The sequence below is a fragment of the Heterodontus francisci genome, unplaced genomic scaffold (genome assembly GCF_036365525.1).
Source record: "Heterodontus francisci isolate sHetFra1 unplaced genomic scaffold, sHetFra1.hap1 HAP1_SCAFFOLD_461, whole genome shotgun sequence".
NCBI classification, from domain to species: Eukaryota; Metazoa; Chordata; class Chondrichthyes; order Heterodontiformes; family Heterodontidae; genus Heterodontus; species Heterodontus francisci.
The window spans coordinates 816,323-829,989 of NW_027140390.1; the positions used below are offsets into that span (position 1 = coordinate 816,323).

General features: G+C 47.9%; 1 protein-coding gene across 1 annotated transcript in view; it reads left to right on the forward strand.

The window, feature by feature from the left end:
- The window catches only part of pex6 (peroxisomal biogenesis factor 6), an 86,204-nt gene that overhangs the window by 45,550 nt on the left and 26,987 nt on the right, over positions 1-13,667 (forward strand). The window contains exons 7-9 of the mRNA XM_068025436.1: positions 3,296-3,504; positions 6,995-7,190; positions 8,396-8,472. Coding sequence (XP_067881537.1) covers positions 3,296-3,504; positions 6,995-7,190; positions 8,396-8,472 — 482 coding nt within the window. The remainder of the gene's footprint in view (positions 1-3,295; positions 3,505-6,994; positions 7,191-8,395; positions 8,473-13,667) is intronic.

Genomic DNA, 13,667 nt, shown 5'->3' on the forward strand with positions numbered 1-13,667 from the left:
TCCCTCCAGGTGGACTGTGTGTCTCTCTGTACTGATTCTGGATTTCCCTCCAGGTGGACTGTCTGTCTCTCTGTACTGACTCTGGATTTCCCTCCAGGTGGACTGTGTCTCTCTCTGTACTGATTCTGGATTTCCCTCCAGGTGGACTGTGTCTCTCTCTGTACTGACTCTGGATTTCCCTCCAGGTGGACTGTGTCTCTCTCTGTACTGATTCTGGATTTCCCTCCAGGTGGACTGTGTGTCTCTCTCTGTACTGACTCTGGATTTCCCTCCAGGTGGACTGTGTGTCTCTCTCTACTGACTCTGGATTTCCCTCCAGGTGGACTGTGTGTCTCTCTGTACTGACTCTGGATTTCCCTCCAGGTGGACTGTGTCTCTCTGTACTGATTCTGGATTTCCCTCCAGGTGGACTGTGTCTCTCTGTACTGACTCTGGATTTCCCTCCAGGTGGACTGTGTCTCTCTCTGTACTGATTCTGGATTTCCCTCCAGGTGGACTGTGTGTCTCTCTCTGTACTGACTCTGGATTTCCCTCCAGGTGGACTGTGTGTCTCTCTCTACTGACTCTGGATTTCCCTCCAGGTGGACTGTGTGTCTCTCTGTACTGACTCTGGATTTCCCTCCAGGTGGACTGTGTGTCTCTCTGTACTGACTCTGGATTTCCCTCCAGGTGGACTGTGTCTCTCTGTACTGATTCTGGATTTCCCTCCAGGTGGACTGTGTCTCTCTGTACTGACTCTGGATTTCCCTCCAGGTGGACTGTGTCTCTCTGTACTGACTCTGGTTTTCTCTCCAGGTGGACTGTGTCTCTCTGTACTGACTCTGGATTTCCCTCCAGGTGGACTGTGTCTCTCTGTACTGACTCTGGATTTCCCTCCAGGTGGACTGTGTGTCTCTCTGTACTGATTCTGGATTTCCCTCCAGGTGGACTGTGTGTCTCTCTGTACTGACTCTGGATTTCCCTCCAGGTGGACTGTGTCTCTCTCTGTACTGACTCTGGATTTCCCTCCAGGTGGACTGTGTGTCTCTCTGTACTGACTCTGGATTTCCCTCCAGGTGGACTGTGTGTCTCTCTGTACTGATTCTGGATTTCCCTCCAGGTGGACTGTGTGTCTCTCTGTACTGACTCTGAATTTCCCTCCAGGTGGACTGTGTGTCTCTCTGTACTGACTCTGGATTTCCCTCCAGGTGGACTGTGTGTCTCTCTGTACTGACTCTGGATTTCCCTCCAGGTGGACTGTGTCTCTCTCTGTACTGACTCTGGATTTCCCTCCAGGTGGACTGTGTCTCTCTGTACTGACTCTGGATTTCCCTCCAGGTGGACTGTGTGTCTCTCTGTACTGATTCTGGATTTCCCTCCAGGTGGACTGTGTGTCTCTCTGTACTGACTCTGGATTTCCCTCCAGGTGGACTGTGTCTCTCTCTGTACTGACTCTGGATTTCCCTCCAGGTGGACTGTGTCTCTCTGTACTGACTCTGGATTTCCCTCCAGGTGGACTGTGTGTCTCTCTGTACTGATTCTGGATTTCCCTCCAGGTGGACTGTGTGTCTCTCTGTACTGACTCTGGATTTCCCTCCAGGTGGACTGTGTGTCTCTCTGTACTGACTCTGGATTTCCCTCCAGGTGGACTGTGTGTCTCTCTCTGTACTGACTCTGGATTTCCCTCCAGGTGGACTGTGTGTCTCTCTCTGCTGACTCTGGATTTCCCTCCAGGTGGACTGTGTGTCTCTCTGTACTGATTCTGGATTTCCCTCCAGGTGGACTGTGTCTCTCTGTACTGACTCTGGATTTCCCTCCAGGTGGACTGTGTCTCTCTCTGTACTGACTCTGGATTTCCCTCCAGGTGGACTGTGTCTCTCTCTGTACTGACTCTGGATTTCCCTCCAGGTGGACTGTGTGCCTCTCTGTACTGATTCTGGATTTCCCTCCAGGTGGACTGTGTGTCTCTCTGTACTGACTCTGGATTTCCCTCCAGGTGGACTGTGTGTCTCTCTGTACTGACTCTGGATTTCCCTCCAGGTGGACTGTGTCTCTCTCTGTACTGACTCTGGATTTCCCTCCAGGTGGACTGTGTCTCTCTCTGTACTGACTCTGGATTTCCCTCCAGGTGGACTGTCTGTCTCTCTGTACTGACTCTGGATTTCCCTCCAGGTGGACTGTGTGTCTCTCTGTACTGACTCTGGATTTCCCTCCAGGTGGACTGTCTGTCTCTCTGTACTGACTCTGGATTTCTCTCCAGGTGGACTGTGTGTCTCTCTGTACTGACTCTGGATTTCCCTCCAGGTGGACTGTGTGTCTCTCTGTACTGACTCTGGATTTCCCTCCAGGTGGACTGTGTCTCTCTCTGTACTGACTCTGGATTTCCCTCCAGGTGGACTGTGTCTCTCTCTGTACTGATTCTGGATTTCCCTCCAGGTGGACTGTGTGTCTCTCTGTACTGACTCTGGATTTCCCTCCAGGTGGACTGTGTGTCTCTCTGTACTGATTCTGGATTTCCCTCCAGGTGGACTGTCTGTCTCTCTGTACTGACTCTGGATTTCCCTCCAGGTGGACTGTGTGTCTCTCTGTACTGACTCTGGATTTCCCTCCAGGTGGACTGTGTGTCTCTCTGTACTGACTCTGGATTTCCCTCCAGGTGGACTGTGTGTCTCTCTGTACTGACTCTGGTTTTCCCTCCAGGTGGACTGTGTGTCTCTCTGTACTGACTCTGGTTTTCCCTCCAGGTGGACTGTGTGTCTCTCTGTACTGACTCTGGATTTCCCTCCAGGTGGACTGTGTGTCTCTCTGTACTGATTCTGGATTTCCCTCCAGGTGGACTGTGTGTCTCTCTGTACTGACTCTGGATTTCCCTCCAGGTGGACTGTGTGTCTCTCTGTACTGACTCTGGATTTCCCTCCAGGTGGACTGTGTCTCTCTCTGTACTGACTCTGGATTTCCCTCCAGGTGGACTGTGTGTCTCTCTGTACTGACTCTGGATTTCCCTCCAGGTGGACTGTGTGTCTCTCTGTACTGACTCTGGATTTCCCTCCAGGTGGACTGTGTGTCTCTCTGTACTGACTCTGGATTTCCCTCCAGGTGGACTGTCTGTCTCTCTGTACTGACTCTGGATTTCCCTCCAGGTGGACTGTGTGTCTCTCTGTACTGACTCTGGATTTCCCTCCAGGTGGACTGTGTGTCTCTCTGTACTGACTCTGGATTTCCCTCCAGGTGGACTGTGTCTCTCTCTGTACTGACTCTGGATTTCCCTCCAGGTGGACTGTGTGTCTCTCTGTACTGATTCTGGATTTCCCTCCAGGTGGACTGTGTCTCTCTCTGTGCGGACTCCACAGGTGCCTCTGAAGCGAAGCTCCAAGCTGCTTTTTCTGAAGCCGGCTTTTACCGTCCGTGTGTTTTCCTGCTGCGCGATATTGCGATGATTGGAAGGGAACGTGATGGAGTCGGCGAGGATTCACGCCTGGTTTCTGCACTGCACCGATTCATGAAGGATCTCACAGTGACACCTCAGTACGGCCTTAAAATTCATTCATTGTGTGTTTGTGCATTTCACCAGTGTCTGATTGCCCCCTCTGATTTGTTTTCCCCAGTGTCAGAGCTCTCCCTGCTCTGTATCTGATTGGTCGACCCCAGTGTCAGAGCTCTCCCTGATCGGAAATGCACTGCCTGAGTGTGTGGTTGAAGCAGGTTCATCGAGGCTTTCAAAAGGAAATTAGATAGTTCTGCTGAAAAGGCAGAATGTGCAGGGTTATGGGAAGAAGGCAGGGGAATGGCATTGTGAATTGCTCATTCAGAGAGCCAGTGCACACACGATGGGCTGAATGGCCTCTTTCTGTGCTGTAACAATTCTGTAATTCTGGTAAAAAGCAGGACATATTCAACCCAGTCAATTGCTTTAAATTTCCACCCTTCTCTCTCCTTTACATGGTCCATCTCCGACACTTCCCTTCCTTTCCTCGACTTCTCTGTCTCCATCTCTGGGGATAGGTTGTCTACCAATATCCATTATAAGCCCACCGACTCCCACAGCTACCTCGACTACACTTCTTCACACCCTGCCTCCTGTAAGGACTCCATTCCATTGTCCCAGTTTCTCCGTCTCCGACACATCTGCTCTGATGATGCAATCTTCCATGACGGTGCTTCTGATATGTCTTCCTTTTTTCTCAACCGAGGATTCCCCCCCTCTGTGGTTGACAGGGCCCTCAACTGTGTCCGACCCATTCCTCGCACCTCTACCCTCACCCCTTCCCCTCCCTCCCAGAACCGTGACAGGGTTCTCCTTGTCCTCACTTTCTACCTCACCAGCCTCCATATCCAAAGGATCATCCTCCGCCATTTCCGCCATCTCCAGCGTGATGCCACTACCAGTCGCATCTTCCCCTGTCAGCATTCCGAAGGGATCGTTCCCTCTGCGACACTCTGGTCCACTCCTCCATTACCCCCACCACCTCGTCCCCTTCCCATGGCACCTTCCCCTGCAATCGCAGGAGGTGTAATACCTGCCTATTTACCTCCTCTCTCCTCACTATCCCAGGCCCCAAACACTCCTTTCAGGTGAAGCAGCGATTTACTTGTACTTCTTTCAATGTAGTATACTGTATTCGCTGCTCACAGTGTGGTCTCCTCTACATTGGGGAGACCAAGCGCAGACTGGGTGACCGCTTTGCTGAACACCTCCGCTCAGTCCGCAAGCAGGACCCCGAGCTTCCGGTTGCTTGCCATTTCAACACTCCCCCCTGCTCTCATGCTCATATCTCTGTCCTGGGATTGCTGCAATGTTCCAGTGAACATCAACGCAAGCTCGAGGAACAGCATCTTATTTACCGATTAGGCACACTACAGCCTGCCGGACTGAACATTGAGTTCAATAATTTCAGAGCATGACGGGCCCCCCATTTTACTTTTATTTTTAGTTATTTTTTACATTTTTTACAAATTTTTTTTTAAAGTTTATTTCATTTCATCGTTGTTTGTTCAGTTTGCTTACCCACTGTTTTTTTCATGTTTGTACTTGCTGCTGTTCAATCTTCAGTCCGTTAACACCCTATCTGTACTAATGCTTTGTCTTTCAACACACCATTAACACATTGTTTGCCTTTGCTCCATGACCTTTTGGTCAGCTATGTGGCCTTGTCCAATCTACACCTTCTCCTTTGTTATCTCTTGCCCCACCCCCGGCTCACTTGCTTGTAGCCTGTGACGTTTCTAATATTTGTCAGTTCCGAAGAAGGGTCACTGACCCGAAACGTTAACTCTGCTTCTCTTTCCACAGATGCTGCCAGACCTGCTGAGTGAATCCAGCATTTCTTGTTTTTACCTAAGTTTGAAACTAGAGTGCTGAACTTAACTACAGCCAGTTACATAGGTATGAGGGATGAGTTAGCTGAGGGAGTTTTGAGAAATAAAAAACGCCATGAGAAAAGTGATTCATCCATGGCTGACTAAAGAGATTAAGCATAGTATTAGATTAATAGAAAAAGTTCATAATGTTGCCAAGAAGGGTAGTAAGTCTCATGATTGAGAGATTTAAAAACCAGCAAAGGATGACCCAAAAAATGATAGAGGGAAAAACTGTAATATGAGGTAGTAAACTGACCAGGAGTATAAAAACAGATTGTAAAAGCTTCTACAAGTATATAAAAAAGAGGAAAGTAGCTAAAGTAAACATGGGTTCTTTAGGAGCAGAGACAGAGGAAATTATAATGGGAATAAGGAAATGGCAGAGACATGAAACAGATATATTGCATCAGTCTTCACAGATATTAGTTAAACGAGTAAAACCCATCTGGTTCACTAATGTCCTTTTAGGGAAGGAAATCTGCTGTCCTTACTGGGTCTGGCCTACATGTGACTCCAGACCCACAGCAATGTGGTTGACTCTAAACTGTCCTCTGAAATGGCCGAGCAAGACATTCCATTGTTAAAGGGCAATTAGGGATGGGCGACAAATGCTGGCCTTGCCAGTGATGTCCACATCCCATAAAAAAGAATTAAAAAACAAGTAGAAGACGCAATAAACATTCTGGACGTAATGGGGAATATAGGGTCTCCTGAGAGGAACGCAAAGTAATTAATATTAGTAAACAAAAAGTACTGACAAAATTAGTGAGACTAAAAGGCAACAAATTCCCAGGTCCTGATGGTCTACATCCTCGGGTTTGAACAGAAGAAGCAGCAGATATAGTGGATGCACTTGTTGAAATCTTCCAAAATTCCCTGGATTCTGGAATGATCCCAGTGGATCAGTGGAAAGATAGAAAATGTAACACTGTTATTCAAGAAAGGCGGGAGAGAGAAAGTCATGGGGAAAATGCTGGAATCTATTAAGAGGGAAGTTGTAACAGGTCACTACGACAGGAAGAATAGAAAACCAGAAAATGTACACTATCTGGAGTTTAAAAGAATGAGAGGTGATCTTATTGGAAAATATTCAATAGTTAAGGGGCTTCCCAGGGTAGATGCTGGGAGGATGTCTCCCCTGTCTAGAGAGTCAGGTCAAAGTCTAAGAATGAGGGCCTGATCATACAGACCCTTAGAAAATAGGCGACAGGTTTAGATAGAGGATTTGGATCAGCGTAGGCTTGGAGGGCCGAAGGGCCTGTTCCTGTGCTGTAATTTTCTTTGTTCTCTTTGTTCTTTGACTGAGATGAGGAGAAATTTCTTCACTCAAAGGCTTGTGAAATTTTGGAATTCTCTACCCCAGAGGGTTGTGGATGTTCCATTGTTAAATAGATTTAAGGCTGAGATAGACAGATTCTTGGTGTCTCAGCGAATCGAGGGATATGGGGAGTGAACGGAGTTGAGGTTGAAGACGAGCCATGATTGTATTGAAGGGTAGAAAAGGCTTGAGGGGCCGAATGGCCTACTCCTGCAGCTATTTGTTATGTTCTTCTGATTGGCCGATGTATTGTCTGAGCAACCCTCCTCCACCAATCCCCTGCCTGCTCAGATCTGATTGGACTGCGCAGTGTCTAAGCCCCCCTCTGATTGGTTTCAGTGATTACCCTGTCATGGTGGTTGGGACAGTGAGACGGCTGCAGGACCTGTTTGCTGATGTACAGACAGTGTTTCTCCATGAGGTAGCAATGGAGAGCCTCTCGGAAGAACAGAGAAAACTCATGGTGGCAGCACTCAGCACCGAGCACCCCCTGGGCAAAGATGTCAACCTGGCAAAGATTGCCAAGCTAACGGCGGTGAGTATCCAGAAGCTAATCACCACCAGTCATGTCAAGCACAGCTACTGAGAGTGTGATCGGTACAGGGGGAGGGAGGGTCAGCGAATCGGTACAGGGGGAGGGAGGGTCAGCGAATCGGTACAGGGGGGAGGGAGGGTCAGTGAATGGGAACAGATATTTTTAGTCTAAACCTGTCATAATCTTATACACTTCTGTTAAATCTCCCCTCAATCTCCTTTTATTCCACAGAGATTACCCTCACCTTGTTACTGAAGTCCCCCATCCCTGGAACCATTCTGATAAATCTCCTCTGCATCCTCTCAATGACCCTCACATCCTTCCTGAAGTGTGGTGACCAGAACTGGACACAGCACTCCAGTTGGGGCCTAACCAGAGCTTTAGAAATGTTCAGCATAACCTCCCTGCTTTTGTACTCAATGCTTCTGTTTATGAAGCCCAAGATCCCATTTGCTTTACTATCCACTCTCTCAATATGTCCTGCCACCTTCAAAGATCGATGCACATGACCCCCCACCCCCAGGTCCCTCGGTTCCTGCACACTCTTTAGAACTGTGCCATTAAGTCTATATTGTCTCACATTATTGGCAGAAGGGATAGGGTATCACATCACACTTGTCAGTATTAAACACCATCTGCCACCTCTCTGCCCATTCTGCTAGCCTATCTATGTCCCTGTTGCAGGCAGTTTATATCATGCTCACTGTTTGCCACTCCTCCAAGTTTGGTATCATCAGCAAATTTTGAAATTTCACTCTGTATTCCAATATCCCGGTCATTTATATACATCGACAAAGCACATAGCCTTGGGGAACACCACTGTCTACCATCCTCCAGTCTGAAAAACAACCATTTACTGCAACTTGCTGTTTTCTGTCCTTAAGCCAATGTTTTATCCAAGCTGACACTGATCTTCTTATTCCAGCCTTTTATGTTGGATGGCGTTAAACACTTTTTCTTAATTTCCATACAGACAACATGCACCGCATTCCCTTCATCAACCTTCTTTGTAACTTCATCAAAAAATTCAGTTAGTTTAGTCAAGCAAGATCTGCCTTTTACAAATCTATGCAGTCTCTCCTAGTTCATGAAAGGGCTCTGTGCGGGTGCACCAGTGCAATGGGTGTTAATACCCCAAGACCCTTGTGTATTGGGGCCCTGGTGTTGGTGTTTGTGATGACGGTGTCCCTGACCTCTCTTCCCAGGGTTATCTGCTGAGTGATCTGTGTGCTTTGTTAAGTCGTGCGAGCCGAGCAGCCTGCAGTCGAGTACGAAGGAGCTGGTGAGTGTCCTCAGTCTTTACAGGGAAAGGCAGTAAATATACTGAACACTCGAGAACTGGCACAAGGGAGAGTCAGCACCTTCAGGGGAGGGGGAGAGAGAGTCAGCACCTTCAGGGGAGGGGGGGGAGAGAGTCAGCACCTTCAGGGGAGGGGGGGGAGAGAGTCAGCACCTTCAGGGGAGGGGGGGGAGAGAGTCAGCACCTTCAGGGGAGGGGGAGAGAGAGTCAGCACCTTCAGGGGAGGGGGAGAGAGAGTCAGCACCTTCAGGGGAGGGGGAGAGAGAGTCAGCACCTTCAGGGGAGGGGGAGAGAGAGTCAGCACCTTCAGGGGAGGGGGAGAGAGAGTCAGCACCTTCAGGGGAGGGGGAGAGAGAGTCAGCACCTTCAGGGGAGGGGGAGAGAGAGTCAGCACCTTCAGGGGAGGGGGAGAGAGAGTCAGCACCTTCAGGGGAGGGGGAGAGAGAGTCAGCACCTTCAGGGGAGGGGGAGAGAGAGTCAGCACCTTCAGGGGAGGGGGAGGGAGAGTCAGCACCTTCAGGGGAGGGGGAGGGAGAGTCAGCACCTTCAGGGGAGGGAGAGTCAGCACCTTCAGGGGAGGGGGAGGGGGAGTCAGCACCTTCAGGGGAGGGGGAGTGAGTCAGCACCTTCAGGGGAGGGGGAGGGGGAGTGAGTCAGCACCTTCGGGGGAGGGGGAGTGAGTCAGCACCTTCAGGGGAGGGGGAGGGGGAGTGAGTCAGCACCTTCAGGGGAGGGGGAGTGAGTCAGCACCTTCAGGGGAGGGGGAGGGGGAGTGAGTCAGCACCTTCAGGGGAGGGGGAGGGGGAGTGAGTCAGTACTTTCAGGGGAGGGGGAGAGAGTCAGTACTTTCAGGGGAGGGGGAGAGAGAGAGAGAGAGAGAGAGAGGCAGCACCTTCAGTCGGGGGGAGAGAGTCAGTACTTTCAGGGGAGGGGTGGGGGGGGAGTCTCGCTACTTCCCCCTATTTTCCCACTCTCCCTCGCACTCTGTCTGTCTTACTCCTCCCTCTCGCATCGATATAATTCTCCACTCTTGATGGAAGTGGCTCAGTTGGAGTTTTAACATTTTGTGTGGAGATCGAGCAGGTCAATTAGAATCAAAAATTGTCAGGGAATATTGTAGTGGAACAATAAGCTTCCTTTCCATCTGAAATAGGAACAGGAGTAGGCCGTCAGCCCTCGAACCTGCCTCGCAATTGATAAGGCCGTCTGATTATGGCCTCCGCTCCACTTTCCTGCCTGACCCCTCAACCTTGACACCCTTGTCAATCAAGAATCTATCTAACTCAGCATGAATATATTCAATGACCCAGCCTTCACTACTTTCTGAGGAAGCAAATTCCACAGACTAATGATCCTCTGAGAGAAATCATTTCTCCTCATCTCTGTCTTAAATGGGAGACCCCTTATTTTTAAACAGTGACCCCTGGTTGTAGATTTCCCCACGAGGGAAAACATCCTCCCAGTATCCACTCTGTCAAGTCCCCTCAGGATCTTATTTGTTTCAATAAGATCACCTCTCATTCTTCTCAACTCCAATGAGTAAAGGCCCAACCTGCTCAACCCTTCCTCATAAGACAAACCCTTCATCCCAGGAATCAGCCCAGTGAACCTTCTCTGAACTACTTCTAATGCAGTTATATCCTTTCTTGAGTAAGGAGCTCAAAACTGTACACAGTACTCCAGATGTGGTCTCGCCAAGGCCCTGTACAACTGTAGCAACACTTCCCTACTTTTATATTCTATTTCCCCTGCAATAAAGGCCAACATTCCATTTGTCTTCCTAATTACTTGCTATACCTGCATATCAACTTTTTGTGATTCATGTGCAAGGACACCCAGATCCCTCTGTAGCACAGAATTCTGCAATCTCTATCTAAATAATATTCTGCTTTTCTATTCTTCCTGCCAAAGTGGACAAGTTCACATTTTCCCAAATTATTCACCATCTGCCAAATTTTTGCCCACTCACTTATCCTATCTCTATCCTGGTGCAGAGTCTTTATGTCCTCTTGACAACTCCCCTTCCTCCCTATCTGTGTCATCAGGAAATTTAGCTACCATACATTCAGTCCCTTCATCCAAGTCATTGATATAAACTGTAAATAGTTGAGGCCCCAGCACTGATTCCTGTGGCACTCCACTAGTTACAGCTTGCCAACCTGAAAATGACACATTTATCCCTACTCTCTGCTTTGTGTTAACTAACTAATCCTCTATCCATGCTAACATGTTATCCCGTACATATACGGACAAAATGAGCTGTTATTTTGTGTAGTGTTACGATGGAGGTGGGAGGAGTGCACTGTCTTCTAGTTTAGTTTTAGAGATACAGCACTGAAACAGGCCCTTCGGCCCACCGAGTCTGTGCCAACCATCAACCACCCATTTATACTAATCCTACATTAATCCCATATTCCCTACCACATCCCCACCATTCTCCTACCACCTACACTAGGGGCAATTTACAATGACCAATTTACCTATCAACCTGCAAGTCTTTGGCTGTGGGAGGAAACCGGAGCACCCGGCGGAAACCCACATGGACACAGGACTCTCCCCCTCCCCCTCCCCTGCAAACTCCACACAGGCAGTACCCAGAACTGAACCCGGGTCACTGGAGCTGTGAGGCTGCGGTGCTAACCACTGCGCCACTGTGCTGCCCTCCACATGTCACAACATATATTTAAATGTTTACCCAGTCAATCATATACTCTTTAGCCCAGAATAAAATACACCAACCAGATTTCTTTAATAAACAACAAAATTATCAGTTTATTATGAAAACAAGACTTATCCAGTAATGAAGCAAAGCATTAACACACAGATTGAAATATGAAAGTTCCCTTTTTAAATACCCAACACGCACACATTCACACACAACTGGAAAAAAATAAAGAAATTCTCTCTGCAGAGGCCTTTTACAAAAAAAGACAAAAAATACTTTGGCCAAATACTTGTTAATTCTTGAAGAAAGAAAAAAAATGTGGAAGGATGTCAGTTGTCCCTTTTGGTCTGGTGCCTGCGTATACGGAGACAGGTCACTGGGATCTTTTCTGGAGCAAAATGTTCTGGAGATGTCGAGAATTAATCTAATTGGCTTTCCAGCAGGAATGTGGCATCAGGGGTTTCAGTTATCACAATATGGATTCACAGGGTTTTTTCAAAGAGGTAGAGAAAGAGGAGCTGACACACTGGATTTCTCAGGATCTGTTAGGGAGGTGCAGGAAAGATGAGCTGGGGGTTTCTTTTCAGCAGGCTACAAAACCAACTGCTTTTCAACACTGTCCACACCCCAACTGAACCAAAACAATATCTCAGTGAAAACAACTCCTGACCCTCGTAAATTGTGACATGTCAATTCTCTGTAAACATCTCCCCCAAGTCACTAAGGTTTCTGTTGTTTATTGAGCTTAAGGAATGTACAATCCAGTAAAGGTTTTTTTTTCAAACAAGACCTCTGTGACCCTTCTTAAAAAAAAAAATCGATGGAGTCTTTTCATTTTTCCCAAATAAACCAATGTCCATAATTCTAAAATACGAATCCTCAAAAAAAAATTAAAGGAAAATAGAAGCACTTTCATAACAGTAGTAGCCTTTGATGTGACACCTTATCAAATGCCTTTTGGAAATCCAAGCACACCACATCTACTGGTTCCCCTTAATCCACATTGCTTCTTACTACCTCAAAGAACTCTAATAAATTAGTCAAACTTGATTTCCCTTTCGCAAAACCATATGAACTCTGCCTGATCCCATTATGATTTCTAAATGTCCTGACATAACTTACTTTCCCTATGACAGACTGGCCTATAGTTTCCTGCTTTCTGTCTCCCTCCTTTTCTGAATAGAGGTTTTACATTTGCTATTTTCAAATCCACTGGGACCTTTCCAGAATCTAGGTAATTTTGGAAGATCATAACGAATGCATCTACTGTCTCTGCAGCCACTTCTTTTAAAACTTTAGGATGCAGGACAGCAGGTTCTGGTGACTTGTCAGCCTTTACCTCCGATAGTTTTCTCAATACCTTTTCCCGGCTGATTGCGGTTGTTTTAAATTCTTCCCTCCCTTTTACCCTCTTGTTTTTCAAGTATCTTTGGAATTTTTTTTGTGTCTTCTATGGTGAAGACTGACCCAAAATACCTGTTCAACGCTTCTGCCATTTCCTTGTTAACTATTATTAATTCCCCAGACTCACTCAATTAAGCAACTAACAGGAGGAGGTGGCTCCATAAATATCCCCATCCTCAACAATGGGGGAGCCCAGCACATCAGTGTAAAAGACGAGGCTGAAGCATTTGCATCCATCTTCAGCCAGAAATGCCGAGTGGATGATCCACCGCGCCCTCCTCCTGAAGTCCCCAGCATCATAGATGCCAGTCTTCAGCCAATCCAATTCACTCCACGTGATGTCACGATACGTCTGAAGGCACTGGATACTGCAAAGGCGATGGGTCCTGACAATATTCCGGCAGTAGTACTGAAGACCTGTGCTCCAGAACTAGTCACACCCATAGCCAAGCTGTTCCAGTACAGCATCAACCTGACGATGTGGAAAATTGCCCAGGTATGTCCTGTCCACAAAAAGCAGGACAAATCCAGTGACAGTAGTGTATACCATCTACAAGATGCACTGCAGCAACTCACCAAGGTTCCTTCGACAGCACCTTCCACACAGAATCACAGAATAATACAGTGCAGAAGAGGCCCTTCGGCCCATCGAGTCTGCACCGATGCATTAAAACACCTGACCTGTCTACCTAATCCCATTTGCCAACACTTGGCCCATAGCCTTGAATGTTATGACGTGCCAAGTGCTCATCCAGGTACTTTTTAAAGGATGTGAGGCAACCTGCCTCTACCACCCTCCCAGGCAGGGCATTCCAGACCGTCACCACCCTCTGGGTATAAAAGTTCTTCCTCAAGTCCCCCTTAAACCTCCTGCCCCTCACCTTAAACTTGTGACCCCTCGTAACTGACCCTTCAACTAAGGGGAACAGCTGCTCCCTATCCACCCTCTCCATGCCTCTCATAATCTTGTACACCTCGATCAGGTCACCCCTCAGTCTTCTCTGCTCCAGTGAAAACAACCCAAGCCTATCCAACCTCTCTTCATAGCTTAAATGTTCCATCCCAGGCAACATCCTGGTGAATCGCCTCTGCACCCCCTCCAGTGCAA